General features: G+C 39.6%; 1 protein-coding gene across 1 annotated transcript in view; it reads right to left on the bottom strand.

Moving 5' to 3' along the window:
* col7a1 (collagen, type VII, alpha 1) overlaps positions 1-15223 on the bottom strand; it is a 64732-nt gene that overhangs the window by 11550 nt on the left and 37959 nt on the right. The window contains exons 86-110 of the mRNA XM_026167991.2: positions 14944-15024; positions 14784-14852; positions 9616-9651; positions 9444-9503; positions 9285-9329; positions 9164-9199; positions 7503-7538; positions 7359-7418; positions 7118-7243; positions 6961-7032; positions 6703-6738; positions 6555-6614; positions 6407-6451; positions 5966-6001; positions 5802-5837; positions 5419-5475; positions 5230-5301; positions 3928-3999; positions 3820-3855; positions 3632-3712; positions 1903-1956; positions 1551-1604; positions 1395-1457; positions 1243-1305; positions 982-1098 (exon numbers count right to left, since the gene is read on the bottom strand). Of these exons, the coding sequence (XP_026023776.2) occupies positions 982-1098; positions 1243-1305; positions 1395-1457; positions 1551-1604; positions 1903-1956; positions 3632-3712; positions 3820-3855; positions 3928-3999; positions 5230-5301; positions 5419-5475; positions 5802-5837; positions 5966-6001; positions 6407-6451; positions 6555-6614; positions 6703-6738; positions 6961-7032; positions 7118-7243; positions 7359-7418; positions 7503-7538; positions 9164-9199; positions 9285-9329; positions 9444-9503; positions 9616-9651; positions 14784-14852; positions 14944-15024 (1503 nt within the window). The remainder of the gene's footprint in view (positions 1-981; positions 1099-1242; positions 1306-1394; positions 1458-1550; positions 1605-1902; positions 1957-3631; positions 3713-3819; positions 3856-3927; positions 4000-5229; positions 5302-5418; positions 5476-5801; positions 5838-5965; positions 6002-6406; positions 6452-6554; positions 6615-6702; positions 6739-6960; positions 7033-7117; positions 7244-7358; positions 7419-7502; positions 7539-9163; positions 9200-9284; positions 9330-9443; positions 9504-9615; positions 9652-14783; positions 14853-14943; positions 15025-15223) is intronic.

Here is a 15223-nt window from a genome sequence, read left to right as displayed (position 1 = left end):
CACATTCATACTCCGATGGATGCATTGGAAAGCAACTTGGGGTTAGTATCTTGCCCAAGGATACTTGGCATGCAGACTGGAGGAGCCTGGGATCGAGGTGTAGTAGGTGACCTGCTCTACCTCCTGAGCTACAGCCACCCTCACCCACGAGATTCCTAAATACTTTGCACCTCTGACATGTTCAAGGTCAAATAAGGTCAAACATTTATAAAATGTATTTTTTCTTTTTATTAATGACCTAATCCTACATAATGACAGCTAGAAACTGAGCTGCCTTGGTGGAGGTTTGATGTCTCTGAGTGGTTCTTGCTGATATTCTATCTCTACTGTGTCTCCGGACAAGAAGCAAGACGAACATTAGTGTGTTGATATACAGGAAAATAACACGACAGGCCTAGACAAGAGTGTCTCAGTTTGAAAAAAGAAAAAAAAAAAGCCTCTATCAGAAACATTTGGTTTTGCTCCATTGTCAACAGCTTTTTTTTTTTTTCCTTGATAATAAAGCAGACAAACCAGTCAAGTACAGGGCTCATCAAGCTGTCAATCATCATGAAGCAATACACAGAAACAAAAAAATGTGTCAAGTAAAGAAGAAAAAGTAAGAAAAAAACTAAGCACAATGAAAGAGACAGACAAAAAGAAAGTGTTCTCTATATATAAAGCTTGCATCATATTTTTATGACAAAACTGTCATCATCTTTCATCTTTGTTGGCACCACATTACTCGAGACGCTTGGGTGCAGCTATTTTTTGCAAACAGTGACATAAGTGATACGTTCGTCTATTCTTTCTTCTGTTATACACATTTTTGTTTCTACTGAAAATTCTGCACAGTCACACTTAATGACGTAAAAATGAACTGTGATATAAATAATTAAAAAAAACAAAACATACTAATATCACAGTCCTACATCCTCGTTCATAAAACATGTGGCCAAAGTGTGGAAATAGAAATCATGAAGCCAAAGAAAGAATAGTCACCTTTTGTCCCTGGAGCCCCTCGGGGCCCTTAGCACCAGCTGGCCCTTGTGGGCCGGTCAAGCCGGGGCCTCCATCCGCCCCTCTGGGACCTGGAGGACCAGGTACACCAGGTAAACCCTACGTCAAACACAGAGACTGTTATTTTTATGTTTCTGTTGTTGTGAGGATGAACAGTGGCGCAGAATCTGTAGATTAGGTACATCACATGGCTAAAGGGAGTACTCTAATTTTAGATTTGTATGTTTAATGTGAGAAACTCACCCTTTCACCTTTCTCTCCCTGAGCTCCTTTGGGTCCTGCAATCCCATCAAAACCACGGTCACCCTACATCCACAAAGAAAAATGACTACACTGTGCATTTGCACTGGAATATGGATATGAATATGGAACTTGAGTATGTGAAGAGCACAAACCTTGGGACCAACTAGTCCCTCTTTTCCAGGGATCCCCGGGGCCCCAGAAGGTCCGATGTCCCCCTACAAAACAAATGATGATGACCACTCTTAACAAAGGACACAAAGACATCCACACACCACACAATGACTTATTTCTTCAAATATTAGGCATACCTGTTCACCCTTTCTCCCTGGTAGGCCTGATCTTCCATTGGCACCAGAATTTCCCTGAAAATCGCACACAGCCATTATGCTCCACACCATAAATACAAAGTGCAACCTAACCTAAAGAAATGTAACATGTAACCACGTCACAGCAGCAGAGTAACCACCAAGCAGCTTTAAGTACCATCAGCTTTTAACTAATATTAACATGATGTATTTGGTTAACTCATTATTTAAAAAACAAAAAGAAAACACAAAGCTTCAGAATTATTAAGTATAACTAAACAACTCCTCCGTTCATCTTTACATCTTTATTTCTCTTCTTTCTACCATTTCCCGTTTCTCTGCCTCACAAACTCACCTTTTCTCCCTTGGGTCCATCGCCTCCACAAATTCCCTTGGGTCCTCGGTCACCCTGGAAACACAAAAGTTTTTCACTGACAGACATAAAGATCTTTTGTGAGCCACAAAGTGCAAAAACCAGCAAGGCAGAAAGCCCATCCACTCACACCGTTCATTTACCGAGCACTCACTGTGCACACGAACAAGCACTTTGTGCAGCATATTTCCTACGAAAACAGATATGATGCAGACCTTTGTGCTTTTTCTTTTTTCTCCTTGCAACGGGTATTCAGATAAAAATGTAAAAGTATGTAAAAGCAAATGTGACCAAACAACTGCAGCGCATTCTGAGAACTGCAGTTAATGTCTCAGACTCCCGTAAATCCGCATGTATGCCTCTGATTTCGATTTGATTTCTACAGATGCATATGGAGAACTCGGGTGATCTCCATTTCTCAATATCTCCTGTTGTTAATGTTGACATCCAGCTTACCGTTTTCACCATCAGCAAAATAGTCTTTTGAAACCACAAGTCACAAATGAGGGGGGACGTCACGGAGAAACCAACATTCACACTTCACGATCATGAGCTTGTGACTTAGGTCAGTTAAGTATACTCTGTATATTCATGTTTAATGTATGGCTTTGGGCACTTGTTGCTGTACCTATCCTGACTTCCTCGGTGCATACTGACAATTTGGAGCAAAAAATATCAAATTTGGATTCCTTACTCCATAAGACCTCTCATCACTGATTTTCAGTGCAGTTCTTGTGTAATCTGGCATACCTCAGTCTGTTTCCCCTCCTTAAGAATGGCTTCTAGACAGCCATCCTTCCACATGAGACCATGTCTGAAGAGGCTTCAGTGAACAGCAGATGGATCGGCTGAAGGGCCATATGCATCTCTCAGACTGTTTGTCAGGTCTTTAAAATTAAATGAATTGCATTTAATTCAATTTAACTTAAAATTTAAAATTGGTTCTTTGATAAATTGTCTGTGATGTGTAGACAGCTTTGGCGCTGGTGCTCTTTTTAGGCTTGAATGATTTATAGGTCAGTGTTAAGTAGCTCAACAAACAAACAAACAAACAAACAAAACAAAAAAACATGCCTTTGAATTGGTAAGGTACAAGGACTGGACAGAAAATTAGTGAAAAAGCCCCCAATGCCCCCCAAAAACTTTTAAAAGCCCCTTTAAAAGCCTAAAGAATTATTGCTCCATACCACTTTAAAATAGGGCAAGAAAAGCTGGATCCTGGGAAACAGAATATAAAGAAATTAAAAGCACCTCAAATCGATTCTTTTCCTTGAGTGAATGTGTTTGATTTGCATCTTTTGTATGTATTTCACCTGCTGTCTTCATGCTTCTCTTGAAGCCATTTTAATAAAGGTTATAATAAAAGAAAAGCATAGCATGCCTTCACACCCCTGTGTCATCTCCCACTTTGATCTTTGTTTCAAATTGAATTTAAATCCATGAAGTAAGTAAAATAGAAATGGGAATTGAGTCCACCAGGTTGAGTAAAACATCAATTTTCTGCTATCAATCATCATAATAGAAGTTGAAAGTATCTATATGTGTGACACAATTTGCACTAATCCTCTGCAATTGCATCAATTTTATGCTGTTATTCAGTTATGCCTGTCATCACCCATCCCTGAAAAACACTGAAGGGATAAAAACACAAAGAATGAATGAGCACCAGCTCAACCACACACACACACACACACACACACACAGAAAATACCTTAACTCCTCTTATTCCCATATTGCCAGTCTCTCCCTGTTCACCCTTACGCCCTGGCAGTCCATCTTTTCCCAGTAATCCCTAAAAGTCACAAAAAAACCACAAATCACCTCTGCTTTTTTTAACTGATGACAAATCTACACACAGGTAATAAAGAAGCTGCAGTGTGATGGAAGCTAAACACCGACCGATTCACCAGGTACTCCAGGTTGGCCTGCTTCTCCCTGCAGAGACAAAACAGTAATTACAGCAGTGAAATTACTACACAATCATCATCCATGAGCGGCGTTGCTTGCCTTCTGCCCACCAGGTCCTCTGGCACCTGGGAAACCGGTAGATCCTCGTTCTCCAGGTTCTCCTCTCAAACCCTAATGTTAAGTAGACACATGCACATAAATATAGATATTGATCTTCTTACAGATCAATACAGTAGCATTTTTATTTTGATTTTTTTCTGTGGTAATATCATAATATTTAAATCATTTTAAGGTTGGAATTGATTCCTGTTAAATCCCAAATCAATGTCTAAGCCTGCATGGCCAACACATACACTTCATCAATGATTTTGCATTATGGATCAGTTCTTTAGAGTAAACACAATAAAAATGCACTAAAATTTCTTTAATGCTGAAACAAAAATCTGGCATTATCAACCAAAAATGCCAAATATTTGCTGAATGTAGCCAAACAGGCCTAAAAAATATAATTAAGTAGACAACATATAGGCAGACATACTCAACACTGCTGTAACCCCAAATGGCCACTTAAGACTGCTTCTAAAAGCAAGTCAATCACAATCAAACTGTCCAATTAATTAAAAATAAGGAAAAAAAGATTAGATCGATTAAAACTACTCCTCCATCATGGTAAAATATGTTCATTACAAGGTTTGGCCAGATAGTGCCAGTGGGGTTAACACGTTACCTTTACCTTAGATATTTTTTTGTGCATTTTTAGGCAAATATTTGACAAACATTATGGATTACAGTGCAGATATTTTTACACAACACCCAAGACGAGTCACTGCTGTGAAGTTTTAATGCCCCCTTATTCACGAGGGTTCGCCACAGCAGGTTGCGCCACATGTTTGATTTGGCAGATTGTTTTTCTTTTAACAACGGATGCCCTTCCTGACACAATCCCAAACGGATTTCTTTCTCCTCCCTGAGAAACAAAGGTCGCGAAAGTGTAAACCACTACTCTAATGTCTCTGTAAAGCACTTTGAATCACCTTGTTGTTGAATTGTGCTATACAAATAAACTTGCCTTGCCTTGCCTTACTCTAGTTGTAGTTGTATTTGTATGTTATCAATCTCAGGTATCTCTGTGTGTGACATTGATGCAGCTTTCTAAATATATTTCTAGTGCTGGCTGATAACTCTAAATATTGCCACAAATAAGGCACAAGATGATGTTCACACAACTTCTGCCAAGCAAGTCCATATCTATTATTTACAGTCTATAGTTTCAGTTTCTGAAATGCAGCAGTTCCTTTCATCTAGTCGCCGTAAATTATTTATCTTAACTGACAACAACCTTAATTGATGGGCTGCTTTTCTGACATTATTCAAACCAAACAGTTAATTAATTCATCTTACCACTTCTCCTGGTGGACCTTCTTGACCTTTTACCCCCTTTTCTCCTTGTATACCTTTGGGTCCTCTGTCACCCTAAAAGCAACAACAGTAAAATTCAGAACAAGTTTTTTTTTAAAAATATTACGCTATCACAACTAAAGTCAATATTTAGCCACAGTAAATGGTGTCATGCATTTGTTGTTCACTGACTGTTTCTCCTTTGTTGCCCTTTTCTCCAGGAGGTCCTCCCACCAGCACAGTGTCCCCCTGTAAGTGATACTACATCTGTAAGAATCTGCTATAAGCCCCAAGCCAAACACACAACGCTTTATCCTTTTGTCTCTTCTTTCACTATGCATCCTGTAATATCACAGGTCATTACCATTGTATGTATTTATACATTCCTCCTGCTCTCAAGGAGCCAAATCTGTTGTAAGAGTTCTTTTTAGTAACAGCCACATCTGAGACATGACTTATTTAGTCCTTTATCCATTCACTGTCTCTGCCGCCTTTACAAATATACACAAATAGACAATCAACAGAGTGAGAGAGTGAGCAGTGGTACTGCTTATTAGATATTAAAATGTACACACCTTCTCTCCTTTGTCACCTTGCGGCCCGCTGTCTCCCTGAAAAGGCATTGCATTCAAGCGTGTCAATTTAATTCACTACTTTACATGAGCAGAAAGCTCAGGGGAAGTAGCTAGGATGATGACAGAAAAAAAAAAAAAAAAAAAAGAGGACCAGTGGTATTTACCTTCTCTCCCCGAGCCCCACGATTCCCTGGAGGACCCTAATGAACACAAAAGACACACAAACACATTACAAACAGCTTTATAATGAAAAATGACTGTGGATGCTTCTGCCCCATCAAATTGCATTAATGATGTAATGTCACAACTCTGTAGGGTGCACGGTTTAATTAAACAGTGAACATCGGTAGAATAGATTCCTGCTGATCGCGCTTTCTAACTGCAATGCACTGAAAAGCCAAAGACCGACTGACTGAATAATTTACAGTCCAGGAAATGCACTGTGACCTTGTGAAGGGCAGCTTTTCTATAATAACAATAAGACTTTGCTTGTGTTCTTTGCTTCACAGCTCAAAACAGATCGTCCTTTGGTTTAAAAAGAAAATTGAGATCTTTGGTGGACAGGCTCCGTTTGCTCCTGAATAAAGGAAAAACTGGATATTTACAGATGATCCTCTCTCCCCATCCAATCCAGCTCGACCCTCCTCGCCCTAGGACACGACAGACACAAGATGAGCAGAAATACACAATTCTTAATTTCATATATTTTAGGAGAGAAGTTAACAAATCAGTAACGCAGCCACTGTGTCTTACTCTGGGCCCTGGATCTCCTCTTTCACCTCTCGCACCGGGGACGCCAACACCAGTTTCCCCCTGGCAACAGAAAATATATGAATTCAAAAAAAAAATCTATACACATTTAAGCTGCTGGAAAATAAAATACTGCATGTGAGAGAATCACCTTGTCTCCTTTGACCCCGTTAGTACCAGGAGATCCCTAGAAAACATATTATTGATCATATAAATCCATATTCAATTTCTTCTTGTCTGTTATGACATCTTTCTCCATCTAAATCAGATCTATTCTTGATTTTGAGATCAATTTAACCCAACAAAAAGGTGATCCAGCTAAAAACAGGTAAAGTACAATTAACAGTCAAGCCTAAACTGGAAGCTCTCAGGAGAAGGTACTTTGTAAATAAAAAAAACAGGAACTTACTGCCAATCCAGGAGGTCCAGGAGGACCAGGGGGACCAACATTTCCTGCACGGCCAGCAAAGCCTTGGAGACCCTGAGAGTGAAAACACAGACAAAGATGTAAAGGTTAAATTAATAATAATAATAATAATAATAATTCTCTTAGTGGATGAACCAACCCTCTCTCCCGGGGGTCCAGGAGGTCCTGGTTGTCCATTTTCTCCTCTCACACCAGGTGGCCCACTGTCTCCTGTTTTCCCTGCAGGACCTGGAGGACCAGCTGGACCAGGCATCCCTGGATCCCCCTAAAACGCAGTGACATTTTCACCCTCAAGTGAGGTGCGCCTGATACAGCCTGCAATCTGATTGGAAAGATAAAAATATAGATCATCTTTTGCTGCAATGTGTGCTATTACTCACCTTTAAACCTGGAGGCCCAATCCGACCAGGAGGACCTGCAAGTCCTATCCCTTTCTCTCCCTGCAACACACATTTTATCATAGCAGTCACTGTCAGATTGGTTAGACTGCAGGAAAATCAATAAACCAAATGACGAAAGCTCACCTTATCGCCTTTTGGCCCGGGAGATCCCTGTGCCCCCTTAATTAAGTTAAGAAAAAAGAAGAATTATTTATTGTGTTATTTACTTTTTTATATTTGTATCAACAGGAAATTAGTCAAAGTAAAAGAGAAAAATATTAATGAATGAATTGCTGTTTCATAAATTTATTGTGCAGATTTAGAAATATTTCATAAATGTTCCAGTTTCAGGTTGTGAGAACCGTTAATGTGTTTTTTTGAAAACCTCAAAACCAACAAATCATTAAAATCTTGCACATCACAGTCGTCTGGGCAAAGACAGTAAAAACAGGAATAGCAATTTCAATGTCCTTGTGACTAGAAAAAAGCAGTGTTTGCCCCTGATTGCTTTGACATTTTATTTGCATTCAGATGAAAGATTCAGGTGATAGATTGAAAGAAGTTGCAGCAACCAGCTTGTTGCTCTTTGGTTCAGAACCGTTGGCTGACCCCATTCAATTGCAAGGTGCTGCACAGGTCGTGTGGTGGGAAGCAAACTTTCTCCAAATAAATAACATCCAAATGAGACTGACTTCAATCACTCTCAGACACGCTGGAATAGGAATGCAAATAACTGCTGTCCGAGATATCCAGATATGTGAAATCTGAAAGTCAGTTTACAAAAATTTGTAACACGTCTCTTTGCAATATGAGATACAACTCATCTAGTTTCCAGCTGGTTGCATTCTGGTTATATTTCTATATAAAAGCAAGGTTGAAAAGCCTTATGTCATTTTTTTATAGTTAAATTGCCATAGTGGAACAACTACGTCACTATTTTCTGTTTCAGCTCTATGAGGTTCTGTTTAGTAATTACTGCCATGTTCTGTGTAATGTGAATTCCTGTGTATGTAGGCAGCAACAGATAGCAACAGATTTGAGATTTCCACCAATTTATCTCAGTTAATCACTGTATTTTCACAAACAGATGGTGTGTAATTGCTAATTTGACCCCATTCAATCACAAACTGGTAGAAGACCGACTCCATCTTGTTGCTCTTTCGTTGCCGTCTGGATACACCAAAGTCACTTTAAAGACAGCAGCTGACTCTGCGTGGTCACAGACCTGGGCTTCAACTTGGAAGGAACAATTTCAAAGCCAACAACAATGCAAACGCATTTACACAAAGTGCAACAATTGTCTCCAGCCTGGGTTTTCTCTAGTGTGACTGTAGCATTAGATACACTGTCTATAGACCAGTGTTTCCCCAATGTGTGGGCTCTAGTGAGCCATAAAGGTGTAGCATAAGAGGTCATTTAGTTGTCTTTTACAATGTTGTAATTTCTTAATAAGTGCTGGCCGTGTACGCTGTTGTTGGGTTTTCTCCTCTTATTACATACACATATGCATATAATATACATTTTATTGTTTTGCTCTAATATTTATCAAGGCATAGAAGACATTTTAAAAATATAAAACTGTTCAAAATTTGATGAATTTTCCCAAAAAATAAAAACAGTGACTTTAATATCATCGACTATAATGGATCACTGGATTTATGTGAAATTACACAAAATTACACACTACTATTGGCATCAGCATTGCAAATCTTCCATAAAAGCATAAACACTATGACTAAGAGTTCATTAAAAAATCTAATATGACTTTTTGAAATCCAGTTGGGCAGTGGAAGTTGATTACTCACATCTTCTCCAGGTTCTCCTGATTCACCAGCTTGTCCCTTGTATGACAACAGACAGCACATTGTGTACCTTCATATTTGTATATGTAAGTGCATCATTATTTTGTCCCATTATCGTACTCACTCTTTCTCCTTTGATGCCAGCAACACCTTTGTCTCCCTTGTTACCCTAAATGACAGCAGTTGTGCATTCAGATATACAATTTTAATGAAAAAGCACTTAACATTTCCAGTCGGTCCCTCTCACTCACTGAGGGGGAGCTTGCAGTTTGGTCAGACTCACCTTTTCACCAATTGGACCTCTCTCTCCAGCTGTGCCTGGCAGCGTTAAACCAGGAGGACCCTGCATCAATCAGAACCAGGAAAGTGCTGTAAGCTGCATTCGTAAATGCTGCTCTATTGCGTCACTTCATGCTGCAGCTACTTCCACATTAATGGCAATAGGAGTGACTCACCCTCTCTCCTTTGGGTCCAGGAGGTCCAGCCACAGCCTGTGTACAGAGTACAGAAGAAGGAGGAAAATAACAGTAATTACCTGCACAGCACGATGTGGGTTGTTGTTCATTAAAAGATGCCAACGTGTACCTAAAAGCTTTGGTATTAAGTATCATATTAGCTTAATCATCTTTGCTTCTAGCTCTCGAAGATTAAGAGCCTGAATGTCTTCAGGACGGACAGCCAACAAATGCACACTCACTGTTTAAGAATAGCACAGCAGACTGTGAAAACATTTGAAAATCTATTCAGCTTCACTGCCAAAAGCCTGCAGATGCAAGTCCAGTGTGTCTTATCACTTGTACACAACAATATTTTAAAGGTAATTTAAGAAAGACTGGATTGTAAGGGACTGATTCAAAAAATGCTTAAATCCAGAAGTTACTTCGTGATAAAATTCTGTTTTTATTTGTGGTGTTCAAACATGTTTCACCACAATGATAAGGAAGAATAAAGGAAGCAAAGTGGAATAAACGAAGCACATTATGGAGTGTGACAGACAAACTACAAAAGTACTGTGCTTCAGAACACAGGCATCGCTTCCTGTTAAAAAGGGAGTTCTTCCTCCCTGCTGTCGTTTGCTTGCTCACCGGAGATCACCAGGTCATTGAGCTTTTCTCTCTCATATCACATTGTTTTTACCTTAAAATATAAAGCAGCTAAAGATCATTCTTGTTGTGAGCTGGACACAAAAAAAAACCAAAAAAAACAATGTGAAGTAAAACATCTTCACAAATCAGGTGAGGATTATTGCAGGGATTCTCAAAGTTTAGTGACATACTGCCAGTTTGGGAAGGCAGCATGTGCCTGATTGCCGAAGAGGAAAAAGTTGTATGTACTCTTATGTAGTCATTTTTTTATTCTGGCTTTTATTTTAATAACCATGATCTTCTTTGAAATTTCTGGTGTTACAGGAAGTCTGGAAATTTCTGTAAGTCAAGCGAGTGAGCGCAACCCTTAAGTGAAGAGAGTGTGTGTGTGTGTGTGTGTGTGTGTGTGTGTGTGTGTGTGTGTGTGTGTGTGTAGCTGTGACAACAAATGTTGGAGAGAAATCCTGAGCAGATGAACAAGTTGTATATAGCAGGTTATCAGAGTCACTCAAGAAACTGAGTGAATATAACCATTCAGGAAAAAAAATGAAAACAAATCCATTTCATAAGTCGTTTTATTTTTCATGTCTTTCACTAAATGCATCTTCTTCAGTGTTGTCGGGCATTGGAAGTGAACCAGTTCATGGCAACACGGACAATACCGGTGCTTTTTGAATGTTTTCTATACGTTGAAGCTAAAACGCTGAATTACTAATGTTTGCAAAAGCATGCCATAATGTGTCTGTGAAGGTTCTCGGTCAACCAGGTCATCGTAGTCTAAGGAGCTTGGAAAGAAAAGCATCTGGACTTCTTTATGTTTCCTTGAAGACGTTTCACCTATGAATTCAAGCAACTTAAAGAAATCCAGACGCTTTTCTCTTTTCTCTCCAAGCTCCTTAGACCATGCCATGCTCTTTGTTGACTTTAGCTCTGCTTTCAATACGATACTCCCGGACAGACTAATAGTTAAACTGCTGGAAATCGGACTTCCTTCTATTGCCTGCTGCTGGATCAGAGACTTCCTCTCAGACCGTGTACAGAGAGTTAGAGTGGGGCTCTTCTTTCCTCAGCCCTCAGCCTCAACACCGGCTCTCCACAAGGCTGTGTACTGAGTCCTCTACTGTACACTCTGTACACACATGACTGTGTTAATACCCACCCAGACAGAGTCATCAAGTTTGCAGATGATACCACTGTGGTGGGGCTCATCTCTGGGGAAGATGAGACGGCGTACAGAGCTGAAGTTCAGAGGCTGACAGATTGGTGTGTAGACAACAACCTGGACCTCAATACCACCAAGACAGAAGAACTGGTAGTTGACTTCAGAAGCAGGAAGTCTGAGCTGCAGCCTGTCGGCTAGTGTGTGTAAAGGGTGTCCAGTTTCAAGTTTCTGGGTGTGCACATAGACACAGACCTCCAATGGAGCTCTAACATCTCTGCGGTTTTGAAGAAGGCCCAACAGCGTCTCCACTTTCTGAGAATCCTCAGAAAAATGGACCCGAAGAAGGAGCTGCTGACTGTCTTCTACCGCTGCTCCATTGAAAGTGTGCTGACATATTGCATCGGTGTGTGGTTCTCCAGCTGCACCACAGCACACAGAAAGGCACTCCAGAGGGTCATCAATATGGCCCAAAAAAATCCTTGGACATCCTCTTTCCTCCCTGAAGGACCTGTACAGCACTCGCTGTCTCAAGAGGGCACGCAGCATCCTACGGGACTGCACACACCCAGGACACCGGGTGTTTAAGCTGCTGCCGTCTGGCAGGAGGTTCAGGCTGCTGAGGACAAATAGACTCAAGGACAGCTTTTACAACAGAGCAATACCCTGATCAATGCAAACAGCTGACCTGACTGGCTACCTACCTGGACTTTTTTTTGGGGGGGGGGGGGTAACAACGGTAAAAACAGTAACAATAATAATATTTATATTTATAACAAGTTGCAATAACAATTAATGTGCAATAATAACAGTGTGCAATACAAATACACTTATTCTTCTTTTTATTATATATAATTTATTATACTGTGTTGTGTTGTTTGTGTTGCGCTGTGATGTGTCGTATCGGGCCGTGTTGTGTTATATGTAGTGCCGACGTGGGACAGTTTTCCAATTTCATTGTACTACTGTACTATGTATGACTGTGCAATGACAATAAAGAGTTATATTATCTTATCTTATAATGTCTTTTGTTAAAGAAGCTCCAAGTTAATGGGCTTGAAAAGCATGTGGCATTGTAATAGTTTACGTTTGCCTGAATGTTTGCGTCCCGAGATTAAATGAACAGAACCAAATTATGTTTTAAAATATAGGGTAACTCAGAATTTTGAAACACTGCGTTTCAAAAATTGAAAAAACAAGCAGCTGGTATTGTTCTTAAAAACAAATTAGTTAATTCCAGCACTGTAACACACACTTCATTCTAGACTGTACACTATGTTAATGTAAACCCCTTATAAAGGGTGGAAAAATTCAACACCATAACAGCCTGCCATTAAAACAAATCAGATTTGCTGAGACTGAATTGGAGGAAATTCATTACAAAAAGTAACAGTTTAATTAGAGCTTATGCCACAATTAAAACTATTAATGTACACTGTTTTTTCTTTATTAGAAATTTTTAAAAGAATCCATCAAACAATCAGTAATAAAAACTCAAGTCACATTAAAGTGTGGAAAATGTGATAATGTGAGAAGCAGTTAACAGGGAACATTGTGTAAGTGTCCTTCTCTGTCATTTTTAGTTTTCATCTGCAAGAATTTGGCTTAATTTCCATCCTCACTGACAGAATCAACACAAAGAAGCCAAACAATCCCCTTTAACAGATGTCTCCCATCATTCGTTAACAGTATACCAATGTTCATCCAGCACAGCTGTTTGAGCATGATCATTTTTGATTAGGTTTATCATTATATTAGTGGTTAAAATAGAATAAACTACAAGGCACAGCAACTGCCCAACAAGTCAATAATAAACTCCTGGTATACAAAGATGTCTTACTTCACACAGGGTTTCATTTCCCAATCGAAAAACAATAAAACTGTGGAACAAAAATCTATGGATCAATAAAAAAACAAAAACAAATTAACTTTAAAGTGACATACAGTGCACATAAAAAAGGAATGGCATTTGACCTAACGCATGTGAACCCATCTGTCAGCCACGGTGGTTGTGTTAAAGCCTGGCCTTCAGCATGGAGAGCTGCCAATAGATGTGGCACACTGGAATTCATCAAGGATTTTAATGCTGATGAAAGCAAAAGGATGAATGCAGAGGTATAGGTCTGTGTCATCCATTCAGCTGGAAAACGACTGCAAACATACAATACTTACAATAGGGTCTGGAGACTATCTGTTAATGATTTAATTTATAATGATGAGAACATTTTTGTGCAGGGATGTTTAGTCATATAACAGATTAACACAGCTGACACTTTGCACAGGAAGCTTGAATTCTTCTATTACCATAAAGTCCCACCATATCCAGTTTATTATAGGAAAGCATAAACTGGAGACACGGCCTACTGTAAAATAAAACACATGGTCTTAGAGAGAAATTAAGATTAAATACTCAAAAAAGACTTTTTTTAACGCCCCAGAGATACTGCTTTGTGTTTCACCTATTCGGGAATTAGCGACCACTCCAAACAGCTCAAAATGTCCAAGGTTAGAAGAGCACAGTTGGCCTGACTGTTTAAATATGCAGAGGCAGAAATGTGTTCAGACAGAAATGAGAGCAGGTCCACATTTATCTGGCATTACTCCACAACACAATTTATGATTGCGTTTGACCTCATGAATTACAGTTTCCAGTTCCAATGACCCCAAAATTCTCCAATTGCTCTGACAATATACTGGCTCTCAATCAAACCTTTTCCATATTAAATTCTTAGATTATCCTCATGTGTCACATTGCCAGTCAGCATAATTAAACCATCTCAGCATCATAGCTATCATCTACAAATAAAACAGTAGTACTCCAGTTTCTCTTTAAGAAGAGTGGACTTACAGGGGAACACATCTGGAACCCACTGGGGCTAAGGTTCATGCTTTAAGATGCAGCTGTGGCTAAGATGGTACAGCGGTCATCGAATTATTGGAAAGTTGGTGGATCAGCCTTCCAATGGGTCGACTCCCTGACTTCTCCGGTCCACATGACAAAGTATTGTTGGGGAAGATATTGAACCCTGAGTTCTCGCCATTGGAGAGTGAGATTGTGTCTGAATGTTAGATAAGTACTTAGGCGTAGAAAAAAAAGGTGATCTGTGAATGAGACTGTGTTCAACCGAGTAGAAACGCATTGTGTAACTACCAGTCCATTTACCATTTACTGCTCCTAAAGAAGGACTCAGAATAGAACCCCTGGTGTCAGATAAAAGCTCTTCAATCTAATAATAATGCTATACTTTTTAAAATTATTACTTCATACAACAAACCATTCTGTAGCTTGGATTATATCCGATAAAAACAACCAAAAAACTAGCTGCATTTTCTGTGTCTCTTAGAAAGATATTGCTCGCTAGACGCAACATCTGCTCACCTTCCCTGGAGGCCCGCTGTCTCCCTGCTCCCCCTTCAGCCCAGCCTGGCCTGGAGGTCCTGCAATGCCCTGAGGAACAAATTACACAATGTTAACACTGAGAAAAAAAAAAACACTCAATAGTGCTGCCACCGGTGAGCAATATGACATAAACTCAAACCTGCTTTCCTGGTAATCCATGTATTCCTTCTTTGCCAGGCACCCCATCTCTTCCAGGAACACCAGGTTTTCCTGCTTCACCCTGAGGAGCAGAAATGCCTTAGCATATGCAGTGTTTATCACTCTCACACTGAAGATCATTTACTCATTCAAAATCTGAATCGATGCCTGTGTTAAATTCACATCTTTACATCATTGATCAGTTATGGTCTACACAATAAGACTCTAAATAATGCACACAATGCCAGATAAATGAACTTACATCTATTTTGCTTGATTTT

The sequence above is a fragment of the Astatotilapia calliptera genome, chromosome 5 (genome assembly GCF_964374335.1).
Source record: "Astatotilapia calliptera chromosome 5, fAstCal68.1, whole genome shotgun sequence".
NCBI classification, from domain to species: domain Eukaryota; kingdom Metazoa; phylum Chordata; class Actinopteri; order Cichliformes; family Cichlidae; genus Astatotilapia; species Astatotilapia calliptera.
This window is presented reverse-complemented; position numbering and strand designations above follow the sequence as displayed.